This window comes from Nanorana parkeri, unplaced genomic scaffold (genome assembly GCF_000935625.1).
Source record: "Nanorana parkeri isolate BGI_ZX_2015 unplaced genomic scaffold, ASM93562v1 scaffold187, whole genome shotgun sequence".
Classification (NCBI taxonomy): Eukaryota; Metazoa; Chordata; class Amphibia; order Anura; family Dicroglossidae; genus Nanorana; species Nanorana parkeri.
The window spans coordinates 612,549-637,990 of NW_017306455.1; the positions used below are offsets into that span (position 1 = coordinate 612,549).

Below are 25,442 nucleotides of genomic sequence, written 5' to 3' on the forward strand. Positions count from 1 at the left end.
TTTCCACAAAAAATTATTGGATTATATTTTTATTAAAAAAAAACTTCAAGCCTACATGTTTAAATATATAAGAAGTAAGGATGCCTAAACACACCCTTTTTTTTAGCTCCTGGTACTTAAAAGTTCCACTTTTATTACATACGTTTGCAGCTCAGTACTTCAGGAAATGTTTCAAGACCCTTCCTCTAGGATAAAATGTTGTCAGTTACCATTATTATACAGGGGTATTCATCAAAGTTCTATAAGTCATTTTTATAGACATAAGTAGGTGTCGACCTCACTAGACGCAATGTGGCCTCTTAAAGATTATTTCCACTGAATTTGGCCCCTTGTTTCATTTGTGTTTGATAATACAGCCTGATTGGCACCTGGTTGGTGCAGAAATTTGAATCCCTTGTCTGCTGTCTCACATCGTGAGAATGAAACAAATTTCATATTGTAACACTAGCAGTATTAAAAATAGTATTTAAAAATACATACTTTATTTTTTAATACTTTATTTTTTAATGAGGGAGTAACGGATGTTCTATACCATTCTCAGAGCTGACATACCTGAGATCTAAAAACTCAAAAATGTGTCTGGTAACTTCTCTGCAGCTGAGCCAGCACAGTCACACTTCCCCCTACTTCTTTCTTCTTTCGCAGCCTACCAATGCCTGCAAGAATTGATCTATCATCTATCATCCTTAAAATTATTACATCTGCCTTCCAGGGGAGGCCTTCGCCGCCCCTCCACCCCCCCTTTTTTTTTGTGCGAGACTTACAACATAAAGCCAATGTAAACCCTAACTGAATGACATTTAAAGTGGAACTAAAGTCTCCTGAACTAAAAATATAATGACACCATTTGCTTGTTTTTTGTATTACTGATTAAGGTCCCAAAGATCTGTATTTTAGATCTTACTATCTTTTGTGGTATAGGTCGCTCTCCCCTTGATGTTCTGAGAGCCGGTGCCATGTTGTGGGTGCTTCTTTCCCCTATCCCTTCTTTTTCACTCCACTGAAGTCATCAGGAAATACTGCGCATGCGCAGATCAAAAGGACTCAAGCCTTGCTTTAAAATGATGCTTGGAGCAAGGCTTTTTCTGTGGTGCATATGCTTCAGTGACTAAGAAAAGAAGGTGGCCCAGAATTTCGGGTGAAATTCAAGCAATGTATGGTCAGCTTTAGTTTGCTAAATCACTGTGTATTCAACAAAATAGAAAAAAGGGGCTAGAACACACCAAATTGCTGGAGTCACTGGGGTTGATTTACTAACCTTATAAACACACCACGAACATGTATACACCTCTGTAGTGTGTTCCCTCCCAGCATGATCTATGGGTGGAATCTAAACACCTTTGTAGTGTGTACCCACCCAGCAAGTGTGTTGTGCAAAGCCAAGCATGAATTGCAAGGTGATGTTGTGTAAATTAGCTCTATGTTGTGTTGCTTGCGTTGATGAATGCAGGAATGTAAATGCTTGAGCTAACCATTTTTGTCTAAACTGTGAAGCAGTATTATATATGCATCATGTGCATGATCTTTCCATATATGGCATTAGTGGAAATATGCTTTTAGAGACTTTTTGGTTGATAAATACGTTTTGCTGTGTGAAAAACACACGCACCTGGTGCGTGCGTGTGTTTAGGTTAGTAAATCACCCCCACTGTGTCACTCACAGTCAATCAAAAATTGTATCAAAAATTGTATCAGAACCCTCTTTATGTGACTACAACAAGACAAAAAAAACTCAAAATTAGACACGGACTTTAAATACACCCAAAAAGGAAAACCTATTCTTTACAATCATAGCAAAAGTAACTTTATTAATCACAAACTAAAAATGGTTAAAAGTTTATCATAAAATATGTTAACCAGCTGGAACAGTACCGAGAACATTGCGGGAGGTAAGACAGAGAAAACGCTTCCTCCTAACAGGAGTACACACTATTTCCTCAAAAAGTTCCTCTAGGAACCTTGAGAGACAGTGCAGAGGCACATTCACCTGACTGGAGCTCAAGGACACTCAGGAGTTAAATCTTAATAATATATTCAAGCACCTTAACTATTAACAAACATGTGGCTTATTTCTGTAGATCCTCAAATCATCTCTGAATTCTTTCACAAAGATTGTATTTGGTTTTTGTCAGTTTTTCATATAAAAGATTACAAAAAGAACAGAAGTGGGGCATGCAAGCCCTGCAATAAGGCACTTAAATGGAAAACAAACAGCTACAGCATCGCGCAGAGCCCTGCAGGCCGTAGAACAGGAGCAGTGTGGCAAGTGCCAGAATGCAATTCGGGAGTTAGAAGGAGCTATTGCAGTTCAGGTTCAGTGGGTAAGGCCCAAATTAACATGGAATGGGGCAACACGGGGGAGGGCTTATCAGTTCCGATGCCTGGGTATCGTGGGGTCGAGGCCAATGAGTTCTACAGCCCTCTACCCCCAAACATCCGGGGCCAATAGGATGGGGGTCAAGCAGCACAAATCAGCTTAGGGATAATAACAGGGGAAGCAAAGAAAGAGGATACGAAGATGGGGAAGGAGGGGAGGACCGGGTATGGGACAGAACAGAGGGGGAGTAAGACAGGGGAGGATGGTACACTGGGAAAGGGGTTCAGGGGGAGTTGGGAAGTACAGAGCCTCTAAATGGATAGAAGGTGTGGGTCGAAGGAAGGTGGTTTAGAGTAGTCAATCCAAGGTTGCCAGATCAGTAGGAAGCGATCATGTGTGTCGGACAGGACTGCCGTCAGTTTCTCGTTCACCAAAATATCGTCCAGGCTGTTTTTAACTTCCCCAAAGCTCAGGGTTGGAGTTTTCCATGCTCTGGCGATTGACATTTTGGTGGCGACAAAAATGTGGGACACAAGGTGCTTCTGGTAACGCGTCAGCTGTGGAATTGGTTGGAGTAACAATGCCTCGCACGGATCTTTTGTCAAGATGAGTTGGAAGAGGGAATTGAGTAACTCGTAGACACGATTCTAGAGGTGTGCCGCCTGGTGGCATGTCCACCAAATGTGGATCATGGTACCCGATGCGCCACAGCCCCGGAAGCAGTGTGGGGAGTAGGAGGGGATATATTTCGCCAGACGGGCAGGCGTGTAATACCAACGGTACATCACTTTGTAGGAATTCTCGAGTGCGAGTACATTGCGGGAGCAACGTGCTATTGCTGACCAGGTATGCTGCCAGTCCTCAAGTGATAGGGTTCTGCCCAATTCCTCATGCCACTGACGCTGATAGGGAGCAAGGGTGGTAGAAGTGGAGGATAGTAGAGAGGAGTAGATCAGAGAGATGACACCTGGGGCGTGTGGGTCTGAGTTACAGCAATGTTCGAATAGGGTCATTCTCGAGGGAGCTGAGGTGTTTTTCAGGAGCGAATTAATGAAATGGCTTATTTGGGTATAGCGGAACCATTCCCGGAGTGGAATGGATCTATTGGTGCGGAGTTGCTGGAACGATTTCACACCGGAGAGCGAGATGAGGGAGTGTACAGTGGTCAGGTCGTTACGGGACCACCATGCGAACGAGTGAGGATCGGTGGCGCCAGGTGGGAATAATGGAGCGTTGAGCCAGGGCAGTAGAGGGAGGTGAGGTGACATCAGGTTGCCGGAGTACCGAACTCCGTCCCAAATCTTTAGGGAGTGTCTAAGAATCGGGCTGAGATTAGTGGTCAGTTTGGGAGAGCCACAGCAGGGACGTGAGGGGCTGGGGGTGACAGTCCACCAAGTCGAGACACGCCCATAGTGGGAGTTCGGTCGCTGAATGTAATAGAGCTAAGGGAGCAATGGTGGCTGCCGTATAATATGCTAGAAGATTAGGGACTGCAAGACCTCCACTGAGTTTGGGGCGATATAATAGTTTTTGGTTAATGCGGGGACGGGAGTTGCCCCAAATGAATGCGAGTATCCGTCGTTGGAGAATACGAAAAATATGGCCAGTAATGGGGATCGGCAGGGTCCGGAACACGTAAAGTAGCTTGGGCAGGAAGGTAATCTTTACTGCATGGATCCTCCCTATCCAGGAGATGGGAAATCTCTGCTAGGAGGTCAGCAAATTAGTGAGGGATTTCAGGAGGGGGGGAATGTTAGCTGCGTACAGGGTGTCATAGGTCGGCGTCAGGCGGATGCCCAGGTATTTAAGGGAGGGGACCCAGGTGAACGGGAAGGAGAGCTTGAGTGCAGCTAGCATTGCAGGCGTCAAGGAGACATCAAGGGCTTGGGATTTGGATTGGTTGACCTGCAAGTCTGAGATGAGTGCAAAGTCCGAGAGTGCTTTAAGGAGGTTTGGGAGGGAAAGGAGGGGGTTAGTCAGTGACAGGAGGACATCATCAGCGAAGAGAGATATTTTGTGGTGTGAGCCCGCCACCTCAAGACCCTGAATATCGGGATTGGATCTAATGTATTCAGCCAAGGGTTCGAGGGCTAGAGCAAAAAGGACAGGTGACAGGGGGCAACCTTGGCGAGTGCCGCGCGCTATCGGGAAAAGGGACGATTCGAAGCCACAGTACTTAAGCTTGGCCTGGGGTGAGGCATATAGGGCGGCGACCCAGGATATAGAGTGGGAGCCAAAGCCCCAATGACGGAGGACTTCAAAGAGATACGGCCAAGAGAGCATGTCGAAGGCCTTGGAAATGTCCAAGGACAGCAACATAATTTCTCTGGAGCTTAATTTGGCTAAGTGCATCAGGTGAAGGGCCCGCCGGACCCCGTCCCCGGCCTGTCAGGGACCCCAGAAATTGGTTAAGACGGGAAGTGAGAATTTTGGAAAGGATCTTGACGTCTACGTTTATTAAGGAAATGGGGCGGTAGTTGGCCCAGGAGTGGGGATCTCTATCTGGCTTGGGTATCATGACAACGTTCGCTGTGAGCATGTGGGGGGACATGACGGTAGCGAATATTCATGGACTTCAGGCACATCAGGTATGGCTTCAAGGCACGACGTTTCGCCAACGTAACGGGGGATAGGTCCGAGTAGACCTGCAGATCATAGCCCTGAAAGGAGAGGGGGGCTTTGTCACGGGACGCCTGTAGAACTCTTTCCTTGGAGCGGAAGTAGTGGAACTTGAGGACCACATCCCTGGGAGGGCCATCGGGCCTCGGCCTAGCTAGTGCGCGATGCACGCGATCCAACTCCATGCGGCCCACAGGGAGGTCCGGTGCCAGTTCCTGGAAGAAGGCCATCATGGAACCGGGCAGGTCTGTAACAGACTCTGGGAGGCCACGGATGCGGACATTACAGCGGCGGGCCCTATTTTCAGAGTCCTCCTGTTTGTCCTTGAGCTGTTCGAGTTCGTCTCGAAGGGCCGCCAGCTCCCTTTCATGGTCGTCCAAGACTAAGGTGGCATCATCAATTCTGTGCTCGATGGCAGTGGTCCTGCGGCCTACATCTCTAATCTTGCGGAGTAGATCACTCGATAACTTGCGAGAGGCAGCAGAGATTTCTTCCTGGACAATGCCGCGGAAACGGGAGAGCATCTGCGAGTCGCCTTCTGGATCCTGGGAGCGGAGAGCAAGCGGAGTGCGGGGCCATGGATCTGCATTCGACACCGGGTCATCCACCACTGAGTGCCGGCTGTCCTCGTCCGAGGTTGAGAGTGGAGCGGGCACCATCTTGGAAGGCCGCCTCGCGGTCTCCACAGCGTGCTCCGATTTGCGGGTCTGCGGAGCTTTTTCCGTCTTCCCCATCAGGCGAACAGGTGTAGGGGGTCTATGTTGAACTCCGGTTAGGCAGGGGTGAGCTGCTGGTGCCGCTGGAAAGACGATGGCAGAGGGAGTTTGCCCAGGTGGCACGGAGGAGATCTAAAACGTGGCCATCTTAGATCCCTGCGCGTATGCGCCCATCATCTCTGAATTCTTGCTGACACCGCCCTTCCTTCTGGAGGGTGGCTACTTTTGTTCCCCATGGTCCCTGCATGTGTTATAAAGCAGCCACCACTCCAAGCTCACTCCTGTGATGGACTACAATCTCATGTTTAGTTTACTAATTTGTATTGAAATTGTAGTCCATCAAGGGAACGAGCTTGGAGCAGTGGCTACTTTACAACACACACAGGGACCATGCAGAACAAAAGTAGCCACCCTCCAGAAGGAAGGACAGTGTCAGCACCAATTCAGAGATGATTTGGGGACCTACAGCCGAGCGATACACAAATGAACTACATTTTTATTGATAGTTAGGGTACTTGAATACATTTTTAAGAATAACTCATAAGTTTATTGTCACTTTAAATGATACTGTTGCATTATATTGTCACATGTCTGGCATTTCTCAATGAAGTTACAAATAGGTACACTTTAAATTGGAAACGTACTTGGCATTTGGAAAATGAAGTCATGCAAGGCCAATCTGACCTGATTGTGAAGTTAGCATATTTTACTGTCACCTTTTAAATGGCTAGTCAGGTAGCTGTGGCTGTGTGTTTCTATGTATCCACAATACATTTCATAGTTATTTTCTCCTGTTTGCTGGAACGGTCTCCGTATATATTATCAATTTCTAGCCATTATTCATACTCGGGATGCTGCACATACATCTCAGCGAATTATTTTCCAGATTTAGTTTCTGTAACAGTAGTAGATGTAGCTGTAGCAGTGACCTGCTGCAAGCCCACAAGCCATATCTCAGAATTATTACCATTTCAAACACGTTTCCATCTTTTCTCCGGTGTCACCTGTTCTCTGACATTACTGAACTCGGTACAGTATGGTTAGATTCATCTGTATTTTATTTAGAAATCTTTTCTGTACCAGAGTACCTTTTCTTTGCCATAACAGCATCTATTAGCGTAAAATGGAAACAAATGTAATCATATTATGAAAATGGAAAAAAAAGAAGATGGATCTGTAACCACTAAGTAGAAATGAAAGGTCTCTAGTTTCATCATCAAGGCCTCAGCTACTTGAGTTTTCAGAGAGCTATGGAAGCAAAATGCTCTGGGCTGTTTCTGTGAGTCGGGGGGGTGTGAGAGGAACACTGCATAATAGGGAGCGCTCATGTCATTATGTCATTATATGATGGCCAAAACTCTCAAAGTCAGAGTAAAAAAAAAAAAGGAACACAAAGTTAAAGTAGAATAGAAGGGAATAAAAGTAGTATAACAAGTAAAATAAACATAGTTACTTAAACATTGGGCCAAGTACCCACATATACTCTTTAATGTTATTGAATGATATCAGTTTTCTTTTCTTTTTTTTTTTTCCTGTGCCATCGTTGTGTGTTTATTCAATAAAGAATTTAAAAAAAGAAAAGAATGAATACCAATGAGATCAGAGACAGTAGTTACATCAATGTTAAAGGTACCAGCTAGGGAACTTCAAGGAGGTCCTTCTGGTTATTAAATTTAATTTGGTCAAGATGACTAGAGATGGGCTCGATGTTCAAGTTGAACTTGAGTTCGACTCAAACATCGGTAGTTCGTGTGTTTGGCGCACCCACAAACTATTATGGCGTGCCCCCCGCTAGGCACTGTGCCTTGTGAGCCCTGATTGGCTAAAGACTTTGCCCAATCAGGGCCCAGTACTCTGTAAGAGCCGTGATTGGGCAAAGTCATGATGACGCCGTGTGTATCAAACTTGTAGAAGATGAAGCATTAATCCTTGTGCTTATTTATTGATGTGAAATGTCACAAACATGATATAGCCAACATTTCGTGACACGCAGGGTCCCTTCATCAGGGCAGCATCTTGTGAGAATTTAACATAAATTTTATGTAGTAACACTAGCAGTATTAAAAATATATTTTTAGATTTTGTAATTAGTAGACTAAACAATGTTCTTTATCATTCTCAGAGCTAAGATTTAAGAACTTATTGAATTTTAGCTACTGTAGCTTCTCGTCCAAAAGCAGAGGTAGTCCCCCCTTCTTTTTCAGCCTACTAATGCCTGCCAGAATTGGCCTATCACCCTATCAAATATAATACATCTCCTTTCCAGGGGCGGCTACCATCTGCGTCACAGGACAATAGTGATTGGACACTAGACCCGAGCACTGTGGGAGCTAGACTGTAGCACATAGGGGGCAGTCACATGCTCCTCTATACCCAGAACCACACATATATTTCTTTCTTTTTACATTTGCTGCCTTTGTTTCTTTGGTAGTCCCTCCCTTCTCCCTCCGTCTCCTGAGACTGCAAGGAGGGGAGGGGGGAAAGGTGTGAGACAGTGATCGTCACCACGGCATTCTCCAGGCTCAGGTAATGTAGGCGTGCCGGGGTGACGAGCAATGGCTGGAGCAGTGAGGACAATAAGGCTTACTTAAACATCTTAGACTACCACAAATATATATATATATAAAAAAATAACATGGTTTCTGTAGGTCTTACATAAATTTCTTATGTTAAATTTGCCGGTCATGTCAAGCTAAAATATTTCTCACACATTTGGAATGCTTTTTGCAAGCTTAGTTCATTAACAACATGTGTGAAAATGTTCACAGAGATTTTTTTTAAACATGTTAAGTGGCCCATGTGAAGTCTGGGGATAGTATTTCAAGATGATTGATCTTAGTGATTTAGGGCATCGGGGTCATACTAAGGACAAGTCTCAACTGTGCTTTGTTATTGAAGCAGCAAGCCACCATTTCCTTCTAGCACCCTACAACATGCAGCAAAAATAATGCGGAACAATTGTAGAAGCTGTTACTAAACAGCTCAATATGTAAACAATGTCTGAATGCACTTGAAATGGCACAATAGCTGGGGCTGACAAACACACACAGGTGTCTTGGATATTATAAGTCCATCAGCAAGAAATATGATAAAGTAGAAGTGCTCTATTATTTCTGCATTCCTCGTATGGATGGATTGTGTGTTGCCACATTTATACACATTATAAAAATGCCACATAGATGTGACCAAGGCCACCTCTTATTTCAACATCCTTACGCATTTTTCACCTCTGAAGCATGCAAAAGCAGCTTGGTGGCCATCCAGTTAGCACTCTTGTCCTGAAGCTTCAGGTTTGGATTCTACCCCAAATACTACTTGCATGGAGTTTATACAGTATGTCTGAGTAGGTTTCCTCCAGGCGCTCTAGTGTCCTTCCATGGTCCACTAACTAAACTAGCCTTTCTCAGCCATGGCCAGCCTTAACACCTATGCTGGGGAAAGAGGAGAGTTGTGTGCAGAGCTAGCAACTTGGCCCCATCAATAGCAACATGCATAAGAAACTGATGCCAGATCTACCCTGAAGCACAAGATAGATCTCAGCAGTTGTAGCAAGCACTAAACATTGGGGAACTTCTTATTTAATTATATAAATTATAATATAAATGATAGTATGAAAGGGAATAGCAGCCAATAAACCATATACAATATTTGTACCTTACCACTCATGTTATCTCAGTTAAAGTGACAACAAAACCAGAAGTTAAAGGAGAACTATGAGGTGAGTGCTTTTCACTCACCTCATAGTTCTAGCCGACCTGTGACAATGAGACTGTCACAGCTCGGCTCAGTAGATCGGGAAGTGAGCGAACACATACCGGCGTTCGCTCCCTTCTCGATCCTGTCACAGCTCTCTGCAGGGATTCCCCCGCTCCACGCTCCGATCCTCCAGCGCTGACTGGCGGAACGGACAGGGGAGGGTACAGCTGGCTCTGCCTCTAGATAGGCAGAGCCAGCTGTCACTCACGCAGCTGGGCGGATCCAGACATTATTGTCGGTATCCGCTTCAGCGTCTCAGTATACCGCGAGCTGTAGCTCGCGGTATACTGAGCTTACGGTGACGGGAGCCACCGCTCCAAGCTTGCTCCCTTAATGGACTACAATCTCATGTTTAGTTTACTAATTTGTATTGAAATGATAGTCATGGGAGCGAGTTTGGTGCTGAATTGTTGCCTATCATAAGGAGGACAAATAAGCTTGGAGTGGTGACTACTTTACAACACACACAGGGACCATGAAGAACAAAAGTAGCCCCCCTCCAGAAGGAAGGACAATGCTAGCATCAATTCAGAGATGATTTGAGAATCTCCAGCCAAGTGATACACAAATAAGATACATGTTTGTTAATAGTTGAGGTACTTGAATGTATTTTTAGGATTTAGCTCTTGAGTTTACTGTTCCTTAAACTGTGTGTTACGGCAGTGCACAGTGTCAATTTAAACTCAATCCACACAGAGGCACATATTGTTGCTTCCTGGACTGACTATGGATGCACTGGATTTCATAAAACTCAGATTAAGGGAAATTAAATATAGACTTTCTGAATTAAAGTGAACCTGTAGCTATGCAAGTGGGCAGAAAAAATACCACTAGCTTGTGCCCAGAGTGCCACACAAATTGCCTATGCAACACTGATTTTCCCAGAGGTATTTACATAAGTATAGGCACAACCCCACACATGTGACTATGTTCTGGTGAGGTTGCTCAGGCACCTAGCATTGCAGGATGGTGAGGTGTCTAAGTCCCACAATCAGAAAATGATTGCTAGCTGTGAACACATGGTGAGATGGAGACTAAAACTAGCCTGATGTGCAGCCACCATATGGTATAGTAATTGTTGAAATCCAGACTTAATTCAGCTGTCTACCGTGGAACTGCAAATTTAAATAAAGAGGGGGGGGGGGGGGTAAAAGAGCTGATTTTTTCTTCATTAAACAGCCAGAAGAATGAATGTGAAACAATCTAAATAGTATATTTTGAAAATGCTGAATCTCTTTAATATGCATTTTTAATTTGGGATGTCTGAATTATTCTTATTTTCTCATTTTATATTATTTGTTCTTTCTTTGGGAGTTGACAGGTTATTAAACTAGTCTGCCTGGCCCCTCCAAGTTCCCTGAAATTGAACATTTAGGACATGATGCTGATTGGCTGTAGGCATGGAGCCAAATGTTCATTTGGTAAAATCAGTTTAGGCAAGGAGAGGTGTTCCCGTTTTTAAGGTAAAATTTAATTTTTGGCTTATAAAAAATGTAAGTGTGCTGAAGGTGCAGCATGATAATTAAGCATGCACAGCATGCTAATTAAATTATGACATCATGAGATAGGACAGTATTTCAGCAGACAGAGATAAATTACTGGCGTACTTTACTCGTGTCTGTAATTCTAAAAAAAAGGCTGTGTGGTTTCAATTTGAGGTTGTACAAAAGGCTTATTTAGCCTAACTTGGCAGCCAAGATAAAAAATATACTGCACAGCAAAATGTAAATGTCAAACATACTAGTATTTGTATAGGTTTGGGTCATTTTATTGTACTTTTCTTTTACATAAACTCTTACAATTCATATCTGTGAGTTTTATAAGTAGTTATTTTACCCTAGGTAACTTTTATTTTTTTTGGTGGTCTTTAGGCCAGGCGATTGTAACCTTTTTTTAAGCTGAACTCGAGGCAAACAGCTAAAATGCACAAATGAAGTAGATATAGTGAACTGTTTTACTTGTACGGGATTTGTATTTTTGTCCATCCATTCATAAGATATGCAAAGCCCTTTCACACAGCATAGCCAGGTGGATGATACCACAATGTACTCCTGTAACCCAAAAGAGAACTTTATCCAAAAAAAAGGTTTGGCTATAGTTCTCTTTTAAAATATAGACTGTTAACATCTGTTCCTATAAGAAAAAAAAAGCCATTGAACCCATCAGAGGAACCCCTTATGGTACAGTAACCCTGGTTGAGACCGTGTTTTAGGAGCATTGCATCTGGACAGAAGAGGTTTATGTTTACAGATGTATGTTTCCATGTCAACGCACATCTAAAACGATGTCTAAAGTGACTAGGTAGTGTCATTGCTGCATATAGCATATCACTTTTCTAGTGTAATTCTTCTCAGGACAGTAAAAGGCATGTTCCAATGGTTGCTTTCACTGCATTAAAAGTGCACGGGACAGAATCATGAATAAATTGTTAAACATACCTTATGAAAGCTGATTTCAGTCTATAACAGCTGTCTAAAAAAGCTGAAAACAAGACTTTCACAAAAGCAGAAAGATAAATCCTAGGTGACCTGAGACACTCTACAGTCACTGTACATTACTATATATTACATATACTGTGAGGGATTAAACCAATCCAGATTAGAAAAATGCAATTGTGTAATGACAATACATAAAATCATATTCATAAGAGGGAGAGAAATATTTCAGCTTTGCCGTGCTGAAATACAGCACCCCTCATAGAGTTTTGTATTAGGCAAAGATGTAAACATGTCTATACTGGTATATGAGGATATTTTCTACATCACCCAAAATATAAGCTCCTTGTGCACAATCCAATATGAATTGTAAGACTGTCTATCCAGGCAGCATTGATGTAGCCTGATGTACATTTCTTCGGTACATATAGACTGTAATAGGTGACCTATACCAATATTTAAATACAGACCCTATTTCAAAATTCAGCACAAATGAAATATGAAAACTACCTTCCCAGTCTGTGGACCACCTCAGTGGAGTTGCCGGGGAGTGTGTGAGCAAATATGTGGACTGCAGTACTTGTCACATACTCCCCACCACCTCCGCTGTCCCATAATCACCTGTTTCTACTTTAGCTGTCCATTTCCTGGACACTGATTTTGTTCTCTTTTCCTCCTTTGTAAAACCCCCGTGTGAAGAACTTGGCTCTTATGCTGCTACTTTATAATTAGTTTTGTGAATGAGTGGTTAAATTCATAATGGGGACTACTTCCCCTCTCCTGGCATCTATCTGTATAGCTATGACCATATACAGGTATTTTAATGATTTTGTTGCTTATCATGGAAAGTTCAGTAACCATTTGAGTCCAAAGACAAACTGTTCTACTGGTTGTAATACCCTACCACTTCTCTCCTTCACAAATTTACCCTGTTCGGCAGTCAGGAACTTCAGTCTTCGCATTCTTTGCAGAGAAATGACTATCGCTGGTATTTGACATTTCTGCGTGTGACTAATGCCAAGTTTCCTCTTGCATGCTGTGGGTGTTATTGGTGTCCAGTAGTAATTGCATAGTGGTGGACGAGTGGAACCGGTGCAGTAGGGGATGCAGCATCAAAATTGTGCACCTTTTTGCCAACCTCACCCTGATCTAAAGTAAGCCACCCTCCCCAAGTGCATACTTACCTCCTTTCCATGGCCACATTCTCCCTTAATGTTAGTGTATTCTACCAATATCATAAACCCCAAGGACTTAATCCCAGGTGGCTTCACCATTTGAATTAAAAACTTGTGGTTTCCAGTTGAACAGTTTTTAATGTTTACAATGCAAATAAATATATAAAACAATATTAACTTACAAGATATACTTTCTTTGAAACTGTTTAGGTCCAGGTGTAAGTAAAGTATTACATTTTTAATTTGTTAGGAAATACAGTCTAATTCTTAGTCTTTACTTACAGGTCGCAAGTTTCTGATTGCCAATGCCCAGATGGACAACTGTGCTATCATCTACTGTAACGATGGGTTCTGTGATATGTTTGGCTATTCCCGGGTGGAAGTCATGCAGAGACCTTGTACCTGTGATTTCCTGACAGGCCCTGAAACCACGCACAACAGCATTGTGCAGCTCACGCAAGCGCTGCTAGGATCTGAAGAGCGCAAGCTGGAGATTCTCTACTACAGGAAGGAGGGTAAGATGCCTATATTCTAAATGTTTTCAACATAAATGCTGCATCTTGTTTTTCATTTCCTTTTAATATGCACTCTATATAACTTCCTTAATGATCCACTTTTAGGTGTAGAAATGTGTATGAATAACTGTACTATTTACCTACTAACTTTATTTCTATCAAACCAAACTTTCATCTATCCTTCAGAATATCCCATTGGTTATTTTTAAATGCTATTATAAAGCTGAAATAGAACTGGAAAGGTGATCAATCATGGGCTTTACATTATCATGTTCTACGTGATCAAGGAGTATGGAAAAGGTGTGTTCATTGTTTAAATATTTAGTGCTTAAAGGAGTCTTTCTTCTTCTCAGAAGGTTGGAAGGGATGACAGCACATTAGGCACATTGTATTTCTAATTCTTAGCTGTCAGAATCTGAAGAAGAAAGCTGACATTTTTACTTCTAGGATGCATGCTAGGACTTCAGGTATTTTGCTTTGTGACAGAATCCTGTCAAAAACATGAATACTGAATGTAATGTATACATGGAATCAGCATGGTGCAAGGGATACAAATCCCACTGACACTCACACGTACTTGATAAAACCAGTGACCTATTTCATGCCCTGCTAATATGAACACAGGTATTGCATGTTGTATTATTGTTCATAAAATGTATTTCCCTATCAGTCACAGCACTGTGGTACTGCTAGCTTATCCCTGGGGGATGCAAGCAATGGCTGGATGCTTTTTCTGGTATCGTCATATAAGAACATCAGAAAGAACATTATAGCAATGGGGATGGCCTGTTAATGCAGCCCAAGGGAATCTTCTGTGTGTGCCTGGATATGGGATATATATTAATGCAGAAGCAGAAAGCCCCACAGGAGATATGCTTACTATTTAGGGCAGTCAAAGAAAAAGTCACATTAATTGTTCCTGCTAAATTAGGAACAAGTATAAAAGAAGGGGGAGCAAAGACAGAAAAGAAGGATGTTGCTTTTACATAGCAGTGTTGAATGTCATCTTCCCAGAGGTAACAGAATTTCTTCTTGTGATTTTTACTGGCCATGAAAATAAACTAAAGTATTATCCCATACTGCGCCCTAGTAGATTTTCTCTGGCAATGTAAGACGTGTTACTCCTATGTGTCTGCACCCTCTTCACATTTATCTTCATGATAACATGTGATATTTTAAGGCTGTAGCATGTCATGCCAAGGTCGTGTCTGCTTTTAACACAACTCCCGGGAGGCAAGGATTTCAGAATGCAATAGAGGACTGGCTATAATGGCTGGTAATGCAGTGTGCACATCTCTGCAAGGTGTGAAGCTCCTGGCTGATAATGGTGATGAGTGGATTTATAGGTAATCTTACAAGGAAATTCATGTTTTAGTCATCGCTATGGATGAACCATGTAGTGTATTTTGTGCATGTCTATAAAGCTATAGATCATTGTTTAGGCTTAAAAGGTAATACAAAATTCAGTGAACTTTATCCCTGATAGAATGAACCTTTGTAAATTACAATTTCCTTAAGAAAAACCTAAAATGACTGCCAATGCTAACCACTGGTCTTTTGGTCTCTGGCTATCAGGCTGTCAAACTTGCTTTAAGACTTCCTGAAATACCGACTCGGGAAAGCATGCAGATCAGAAAAGTCAGGAAGAAGTTTGAAGTCCTTGTCTACATCTTTGTTCTCAGTCAGGGACCCAGAGGTATTGGCACCAGAGGGTCAGCATAATAGCCAGACACCTTACATTTTTAAAAGTGGAGGTCAACTATAACAGCCTGCAGATTTGCCTCAAGACAATTGTCCTTTTAAAATCAATTACAGAAAAAATAAATTTAACATAAAATTCCATTCTATTTGTAATTACCTGTATTATTGCTTTATATTGTACTAGAGCGTATAAGGCTGAAGTGATTTACTCCTTCAGTCTCCTCCTGTCTTCTTCTAGGAATGACTTAAAGTGATTGAACGTTCAAGGTAAAGCAACAGGTTACATTTAATGCCAGCCCTACCTGCTGCACATACTTGCCCAATTTTCACTCCCCCATCATTCAATTGGCAGGGGGAATGAGGAGAGGAAGCCCTGTGTAGGCTCCATGTCAGAACTTGGCACCTACACAGGCTGAAGATACTCTTTGTGCTCCCATGCAACAACACTGGGTGGCCAACCATCAATTATCTGTGCTCCCACATGGGAAGATGGGGACTGAGTCATGCCCTCCAACTAAACAGGAAGTACTTGGTATTTTTCTTCACTTCTGGGAGATGAATGTGGCAAGTCTTCTCACAAAAAATACACACATGCACACAGGTGACAGTCTGATTAAAGGTTGCTCAGGCTTGAACACTGCGTTGAGGGATAAGGAAAGGGGTGTCCTGCAGTTGCCAGTATCTGCCTTACGCTGCCTGTTATGCAGCAATGTGTCCATCTAAATAGATTTCTTAATGATACAGGTTTAAATCAAAACCTTACCTAGATGGCATTTAGTTTGCTAAAGCACTGTGTAAAAATGTTTTTTTTTCTTAAATGTTCTTTTCCTCATTTGTTGCATCACAGTGCTGCTGATCTCCTCCAGTCTTTTTTAGCCACTTTCTGTCTACATGTACTCCTTTATCGGCTGCAAATCATGACAGGCTTCCTGAGATTGAGAATGGTGGACAATGCATTTATGATGTGTATTCCGGCATAGCTGCTTGTAGACTCTAGATGGGTGCATGTGATGGGGTAACAATACAACAGCACAATTGACAGTGAGTTGTCACTCTTCCCCACCTCACGCTCGCCGCTGCCAGACCCGCTCGCCCGCATCCACGCTCTTCACGCCGCACCTCCTCATGGGCTGTGTGCGCGTGCAAGCACCGGCCCATTCGGCATTTGTCTCCCGAGCACCGTTCAAACCAGCCGAAAATCGTACAGTAGAAACGGTCGCACGTCTTCGTTCACACTGCTCGATTCTTGTACGATCGCGGAATTTCCCGCGATTCTCGTACGAGAATAGAGCAGTGTATGGGCACCTTAAGCCTGCACTTCCCACACATGGTGCTCTATAATGTATTGCTGGGATTTGTATTCCTCTATAGCTGATGGTACATTGTGCTGAATATTCATTTAATAAATGCTGCACATTAAAATGATTGATGGCAACTTCAAAATTGAGCTAATGCGTTAACATTATGAACTGGTTTAATTGCATGAACTCTGTTGGTTGAAATGTAATAATGGGCTTGCAGTGGGAGTGCCTGCTCTTTAACCCTTTCGCTGCCAAGCCCTCCGTAACATTTTTCAAATCAGCTGGCCAAGCCATTTTTGAATTTTCTGCAATTTTTTCCTATTGAAATGAACATGAATGCAGGGTACTAGGTCGACTTGAACGAGCTGGGGTATGCCAACGTGGTGGTGTTTATTAGTAGTACAAGAAACAGACAAGAGGTGAGACGGTGGAATGGAGTCTGCATAGCTGGAATGAATAGTTAACTTGTCCTCTTTATAATAGGCAACCATTCAGCACCAAGCTCGCTCTTGTGAAAGACTATAATTTCAATTAATCCAGTAATGGTACTTCCCAGACCCCACCCTAGGCGACCTGAGTCCACACCTCCTACTTAGTGAGTTTAGCAATTGTTTACAATATTTCTATTGTGATGGAGTGTGTTTATGAAGGACTCGGGTATATATAATATGAAAAAATATATTTATTTGATTTTAGATTCTTGTTGGTTTAAAAGATTCATGCAGTTCAATAAAATATTATTTACAACTTCTCTTGTGTTGATGTTCATGTGCAATTCACAAATACATGTATCTAATTCTAAGACTATTGCTAATTGGTATATTTGCAAAACCGTATTTCCCGGGGACTCATCAAATAGTAATATACCTGTATTAGAAAGCATTAATTATGTGTATATCCTTATCCACATGAATGAGTGATGTGGAGCACTTCCCGTTCATTCATAACTGGGGACTCAATAAGCATACTATGTCCTCAGTTAGGACCGGCATCCAGCAGGGAGGAGAGAAGCTAGGGATGCACTGAATTTTCGTTTGCATTTTCGACCATTATGGTATTATCGTCATTTTGTCCAAAGTACCATTTATGGCCGATATATTTCAGTGGCCACAATTTCAGCGCATCCCTAATTTCAATACAAATTAGTAAATTAAACATGAGATTATAGTCCAATAAGGGAGTGAGCTTGCCAATGTGGCTACTTTACAACACGCACAAGGACCATGGGGAAAAAAGTAGCCACCCTCCAGAAGGAAGGACAGTGTCAGCACCAATTCAGAGATGATTAGAGGATCTACTTAAATGCATTTTTAAGAATATAACTACTGAGGTTAGTGTTTCTTTAACTGTTTGGCTGAAAACTGCACTTTGAATATACTTCTACAATAAATAGGTTCTTAGGTATTAAGCTTACCTGAAAAATGACCCCTTCCAGTGTTTAACACATTAAAATAATAATTTTTTTGTTTGCTAAGAAAAATACAACAGACTCCCTGTTGGCCTTTCAATTCACATATAATAGCTTGAGTGCATGGCCATAATAGCACAGATACTGGAAATTCTAAGCAGCCTATTTCTTCTTGGCTTTTCTCCAGTGTATGACATTACTGTACTTTTGAAGATCTGTTCTTCAGAACAAAACATAATATACAGTTTTAAAGGTTTCCATGCCTAATGTACAATTTCCTCAGTTGTAACATCATGTGCTCTGCATTCATTAGGCCAATGGCAGTAATCTATCAAAAGGGATAGCAGAAAAAGCATTAGCAAAATTGAACCCAAGTGCCTTTTTTGGCTAAGTAATTGTTTCAATAAGAGAAGTACAGCTTTTACTGGGTTTTTTTGTGGCTACCAATTAAAAATCAGAAATGTGCACATGATAGTAATATATTGGGTGGCTGGCAATTTTCCATTTTTCATTGGTAAGCAGTTGCCTATTTCTTAGTACTAATGATTGGGGATGCACTGATATATCGCCCGCCGAAACATAACGGCTGAAAATGGCACTTTTGGCAAAATGCCGAAAGTGCAATTTTTTGCTGATTTAGCGGTGCATCTCTGCTTTCCCTCTTTCCCGCTGGGCGCTCCTCTGAGAGCGCCATGAGCGGCCCACGTCTCTCCTCCCCGCACAGCTCAGCCTCCTGTGACAGATAAGGAGAATGGTGTGGGCAGAGACAGCCAGCACTGTCACAGGAGGCCGGCCGGCAGTGCGGGGGAGGAGTCAGCTGTCAGATCCAGCTCTTCTCCCCTTGCTCAGCCTCCTGTGACAGCATGTCACGAAGGAGCGTGTCAGTGATCGCTGGGTGTTTGTAAATAATTGAGGACAGAGTATGTTTACTATATCCTCAATTATGAAAGAATGGGAAGTGATCTACATCTCCTCCTGTTCCTTCATGATTGTGGTTATAGTGAACATACTCTGTTCTCATGTTATGAATGAACAGGAACACTCAGTACAGTGGTTTCCTGTTCAAGTATAACAGGGGATGCAGAAAAAGAGATTGAGGGCTCTGTGTCCTCAATCTCTTTTTCTATTTTAAAAGGGAAATATCAGGGGTCTGTTTAGACCCCCAATATTTCTACGAAACACCTAAAAGTAAAGTAAAAAGAAAAAATATTTAATAAAAATGATTAAAGAAATAAAAATAACACAAAAAAAAGAAAAAGTTTAAAAAATAAAAATAAAATATTGAAGAAAAAAACATTGAAAAAGTTAGAAAAAAAACATTTTCAGTTTCGGCCTGACATTTTGTTTCTTTTTGGTTTTGTTTTTAAAATTTTCATTTTGGTGCACCTCTACTAATGGTGCAGGAGAGTTTATTGAAGACTGGACAGCAGCAATCCCTAGCAAGGTTGAAGAAGAGTCATTACATTGAAATATCTTATTTGTTAATCAGTTTAAAGAGCAAGTTTTTTAAAATAAAGACATGAGGCCTGACTTTCAGCTGAAAGTCTGCCATACCATTTCAGAATATCCCTCCTGCATGATACAGGGGAGGAGTGTGGATGCTGTGCAGTAAGATAATGTGTGTAGCATTGGAAACTTTACTAGGGAGGATTAGAGTGATCTGAAAGATGATTGAAATAAAAAAGAACGATGGAGGAGATACATGTTACAAAGGAATGTCTCCTACCATCTATAGTGTTTGTAATAAGGTAATAATGATGACATACACACAGGCTGAAACTACATATACAGCATATTCTCATATTTCTGTGAATAGCACTTTTTTTGGTTCCATTTTAAATTGGAATGAAAAAGTAAATGTTAGAATAATTGTAGATGACATTAATAAGTATTTCAGTACATTTAAAACATTCTGCAGGCTCACCTAATGTTGTAAGGTGGCCCCAGATGCATCCAGATCCATGATCACATGCTGCCTTTATCTTCAAAGTGCCAGAGTATCCATAAAACCGAGGAACTCAATAATGCAAACATTGACCAAAACCCCTGTGGCTAAGCTTTGGCAATGTCTCCTTGAGTTCCCAAGTCTTGTTATTGTCCACCCAATGTGAGGGGGATAGAAGTTTATACGATAGAAGAAATGGGCATCCCAGATGCTCTGAAAATCAAGCCAACGAGTAAGCAGGCACCTAGAGGCCTACTCTGTGGATTTGGGATCATTGTACAAGGTAGGATGAGCTCGTAGTTTCACTTAAAATATTTTCAAAATGATGAACATCTATGTCTTTCAATAAGGAGATATCACCCAAGCCCTCATTTTGGCAAACAAATCTTCCCTAGTGTTTAAGAACTACACTACTAGATTTTTTTGTGCCTGAGGACCATATTGGCTTAGTGAGATACATTTACCCAAGATACTTTTACTGAAAAAAAAAGGCAAAATGTGTTTCAATGTATAATTTGTGCAGTTACCTGTAACTCAGCTTAAGATCCTCAAATCATCTCTGAATTAGTGCTGACACGGTCCTTCCTTCTGGAGGGTGGATACTTTTGCTCCCCATGGTCCCTGTGTGTGTTGTAAAGTGGCCACCGCTCCAAGCTCACTCCTCTGATAGACTACTTAGTTTACTAATTTGTATTGAGATTGTAGTCCATCACAGGAGTGAGCTTGGGGAACAAAAGGAACAAAAGTAGCCACCCTCCAAAAGGAAGGACAGTGCCAGCACCAAATCAGAAATTATTTGAGGCTCTACAGCTGAGTGATACACAAATAAGATACATTTTTGTTAATAGTTAACAAAGTTACTTGAATGCATTTTTAAGGTTTAACTCCTGAGTTTAGTGTTTCTAACTGCACATTGCATCAATGCACAGGTCTTAATAGAGCCTTAATTAATGACATCTGCAATTTATACAATTCAGCCCTGACCATCTGATATTATCTGACACTGCAAAGATATTTAAACAGAGTTCAGGCATCTGTCAGGAGGTTGAGGTGCAATAAGTATTAACTGCAAGGTCAAAACAACCCTCTTCAGACTAAGACAGACATAATGTCCAGGGTACAGTGACCGAACAAAGAACTGTCTGTCCAGGAAAAGAAAAGATTTTGGATGGGCAGAAGTCATTATAACTGCTTGAAAAGTGAATTTAGGAGAAGGATACAGGAAAGGGCACTGGAGAGATTTACTAGAGGAATACATTTTACATTTAGCCAAAGAGGAACTTTACCGATATCTTTAAAATAACACACCTTAAGAAATGTTTAGTACCTTCAATTATGACACTTACTGCAGGCACAAAGTTGAATATCAGATTTAAATTACCTCACACCCTCCTTGTTAAAGGAGAACTATGAGGTGAGTGCTTTTCACTCACCTCATAGTTCTAGCCGACCTGTGACAACGAGACTGTCACAGGTCGGCTCAGTAGATCGGGAAGTGAGCGAACACATACCGGCGTTCGCTCACCTCTTGATCCTATCACAGCCCTCTGCCGAGACAGGAGAGGGGCTGGATTCCCCCCTCCCCGCTCCGATCCACCAGCGCTGACTGGCAGATTGGACTTGGGAGGGGCGGGTACAGCTGGCTCTGCCTCTAGATAGGCAGAGCCAGCTGTCACTCACGCAGCTGGGTGGATCCAGACATAGTTGTCGGGATCCGCTTCAGCTGCGGCGTCTCAGTATCTCACGGTATACTGTGGCGTCTCAGTATACCGCGAGCTGTAGCTCGCGGTATACTGAGCTTAGGGTGACGGGAGGACGCTAGTTTATGTCATCCCGTTACCCTAAGGAGAACTATGGGGAAAAGTCTTAACCCCATAGTTCTCCTTTAAGTATAATTGCTCAAAATAAGGGAAATAAATGGGGGTTGATTGCATAAATATATCACACTTTGTTTAGAAATAGTAGAGCGAAAGTAGAATTTAGAGGTTGGAGGAGGAGGCAGTAAGACATAGGGCACATAACAAAGGAGGAGTGGGAGCAGACAATAGAGATAGTCCCAGATTGCTCTTTCCCCTACACACAGATTAACACGACTAATTATATTACATCGGGTGTACTGCACACCAAAACAGCTGCATTATTGGGGATGTAGACAAAATCCCTCATGTAATAGGAGTGGGCACCCAGATGGCACGTTGATGCACTTATTGTGGCACTGCCCCAAACTTCACAGATACAAAGGAAAAAGTAGTTTAATAGTGAAAGAAAGTAATAGATAGAATTTACTCTGTAAACTTAGCATTGAATCGCCGAATCCTTTTTAGAATTGTCGATCACTAGATTATTTTTTATTGCCAGAAAGTTGATAGCACAGAAATGGGTTTCACCCAAACCGCCAACACTTAAACAATGGGAGAATATGGTTAACCTGCTTTTACAAAGAGAGCCCAGAGGGGTTAAAGAAGAATTCCAGAAAATATGGAATAAAGGGTTAAAAGTATAACCTCTTCGATCTTTGATAAACTATACGTATATGTAATAGTATATTGCATTATAAGACTTGGTATAGGGAATATATGTAATGCACGAGAGGGAATGAAGGAAATTTAATTGTTTGAATATCACGTTATATTAGATAACATTTTTTTTTTTTAACAAAGAATTTATTGAGTTTTTATCATAGCAACAAAGACAAAAACAATACAACAGTACAGGAAGGGCAATGCCCAAATTCATAGGTGTATACAAAACAGAGGTCCTTATTCTCGCACTGGGATGTGAATATGGGGCTTCAATAGCAGAGCCCAAAAAATCTGTAATACCAAATTTCAACAACACGGCCCGAAGATATTCCCAATGCACCCTATCGAAAGCCTTCTCTGCATCCAAAGAGAGAAGCAGAGAAGGTTTCTTAGAGTGTTCTGAAAATTGCAATAGATCAACCATACGTCTGGTGCCGTCTGGCGCTTGCCGCCCGTAGACAAAGCCTACTTGGTCAGAGTGGATTAGATCAGGGAGAACCTGAGAAGGAGCCATTTTGATTGATCCCCGTTCAGACCGTGGATAGAAGTCTGTCAGCTTCTTAGGTCCCTTAGCCTTGTCTTTGCTTTTTATCATGGCTGGAGCAGGTGCAGTACCTAGGGGAGTGAATCCGACGGGTGATTTGCTGTTTTACATGCTGTAAGTTGCTAATCTGAGAGGTCCTGTGATGCAGCACTCAGATCAGGCAGCCATACTCGATCGCGGCCAGACCACGCCCCCCTAGATAACATTTTTTGATGGCAAAATTTAAGTTAGTATAATTTGCTTACTCCTTTTTTTGTGTTGTTTTTTTGTTGGAAATGATTGGTATTGTTTGGGTGATTAAAGATATTTATGTATAAGATAGACTTGGTAAAATTATAATAAAGATTATTTGGGATTTAAAAAAAAGAAATGTTTAGTAATGACAATCTACAAACACATACTTCTAGATATTTGCAGGATTTGTATTTTTTGCATATCTTATTTCTCTTTTCTTACCCAGTCTTCTGACAGTGGCCATGTTAACTAAGGGCAGGGTTACTAGCTCTCCCTTTACTTCCTGGAACTCTGGCACATGTGACTAGGACATGTGACCATGCACATCATCTCAGGGGAGGAAAATGCCTTTCTCTGAGATCTCATGAGATTACAGATTATATTTCCCAGCAAACCTCTGCTGTTGTAACCTCCCCAGGATAAAAAGCTTTGGCACATTACATTATTTGTTTGTCATAATTTGTTACTATTTGTAAGTAAATGAAAAACAAGTTTGTTTAACTAATGAATGTAAGATGGTTTTAAATCTGCATGCTGATGTGATCAGCTGGTCCCTAAACACTGGCCCTGATATCCTGAGCATTGGCCCTCACATCCTGTTTTAGGCTCCTTTTACCTGCAGGGGCCATGGAGCCACCCTTGTGTGTGCTAGTAAGCTGTGTGTGTCTCCACATATACACAGGCACAGCAAGGAAATCAATTCCCCTTCCTCCCTTCTTTAACTTAGTAGATGGACAGCTACTGGAGATTGCCCTGTTCCCTGGGATCTTGCACTGGACAGGATGTTCAGGGAAGCCGAGAAGAGAAACTTGGAGCTGTTTGGAAGCATGATGACTGTAAGTGCTCTGGCAAAAGTTTAAAGAAAGTCTTCGCTGGCAAATGTATATTTGTTTGATCTTGATTCATTATTGAAAGAAAATTGTAGAGTTATACACTACTTTAATGAAGTTGTACTTCTTTAGTAAATGAGCCCCAATGAAACCTAGTTACCGTAACTTAAGGTGGCCATACACTGTGCGAATTTCGACTTGTTCTTAGGGAACTGGACAAAATTTGTACAGTGCTGTTGGGACACTTTCAGCCGGCATCCTTTCATAAGCTGATCAAAGGAGCTGGTCAGAAAATCTTTGTACGGACAGAGGCGGCAGGCAATGAGCTGCCGACTCTGTTCGGGTAGTCTGACAGCAGTTGGCGGCCACTGTCCGAATGCAAAACAAACAGCAGGGATTCCTCGATCAGCACGCTTGTAGCCTTGATGGGGGAATCTTCTCTATTTTTTTCGTTCAGCCAACAGGTTGAACGAAAAAAATAGAGCAGTGTATGGCCAGCTTTATACTAGTAGAATACATTTGAATAGTCCATTTGCAACACCATAACAATAGTTCCAGAAGAACTGTATATATCATTTGGAGAAATGTAATATGTGAAAGAAGTTTTGCTATAAATCCAGAAATTCTGCTACATTTATTCATATTTCATTGCTTACTTCTCTTTCACAGGAAATAATACCCTGTATTTTTATGATTGTTTCTCTGCCTACCAGAAAACCATTAATCATATCTTGTGGCTTTATATTATGTCCTAAATGCATTATTTTGCACTTGCTTGGGTGGAACTTCAATTTGACATTCTTGTAAATTGCTTTAATTCTCACTAATGTTCCCTCATCATGCTTAGATATTCTGGAGGTTAAAGTAATGGGTCAGCTATAAAGCAACCCATTGTGATCTCTGAGATATAAGGAACACATATTTCCATTTCTAAGTGTTTCATTTGTACACAACAAGGCGATTTATTGTCTCTTTCTCTTTTCCTTTTTTCTCTTTGAGCTTATTTACACAAGAGTGGTTTTCCTGGGGATGTTGGAAGAAGAAAAAAAAAATGTTTTCTTTTTGGTTAATTTTCATGCATTTTTGTGAACCTACGTAACACATAAACACACAGAAACATTTTCAAAGCCCACCTGAGCACTAGTAAAGTAAATCCTTTGACATACTATGGACATGTAAGTGTTTACAAAATTTTAACAAGTAGTATCTAAGCTTTTAAAACAATCCACCACTGACCTCTGTAGCTGTGGGCACTGTGGGGCAATTCATCCTCAAAGTTCACAGAAGAAGCACTAAAGATAGTTGTTTTCTCTACAGCTCAGCCCCCCTCCCAGCTTAGCTCCCCCTCCTAGTTAAGCTCTCCAGAATCCACTAAGGGCTAAAATATTAGTTCTAAATTGACGAAAAAAGTGACACAGGGCTTT

General features: G+C 41.7%; 1 protein-coding gene across 1 annotated transcript in view; it reads left to right on the forward strand.

Annotated features, from left to right (window-relative positions):
- KCNH6 (potassium voltage-gated channel subfamily H member 6) overlaps positions 1–25,442 on the forward strand; it is a 140,109-nt gene that overhangs the window by 36,961 nt on the left and 77,706 nt on the right. The window contains exon 2 of the mRNA XM_018555186.1: positions 13,303–13,533. Coding sequence (XP_018410688.1) covers positions 13,303–13,533 — 231 coding nt within the window. The remainder of the gene's footprint in view (positions 1–13,302; positions 13,534–25,442) is intronic.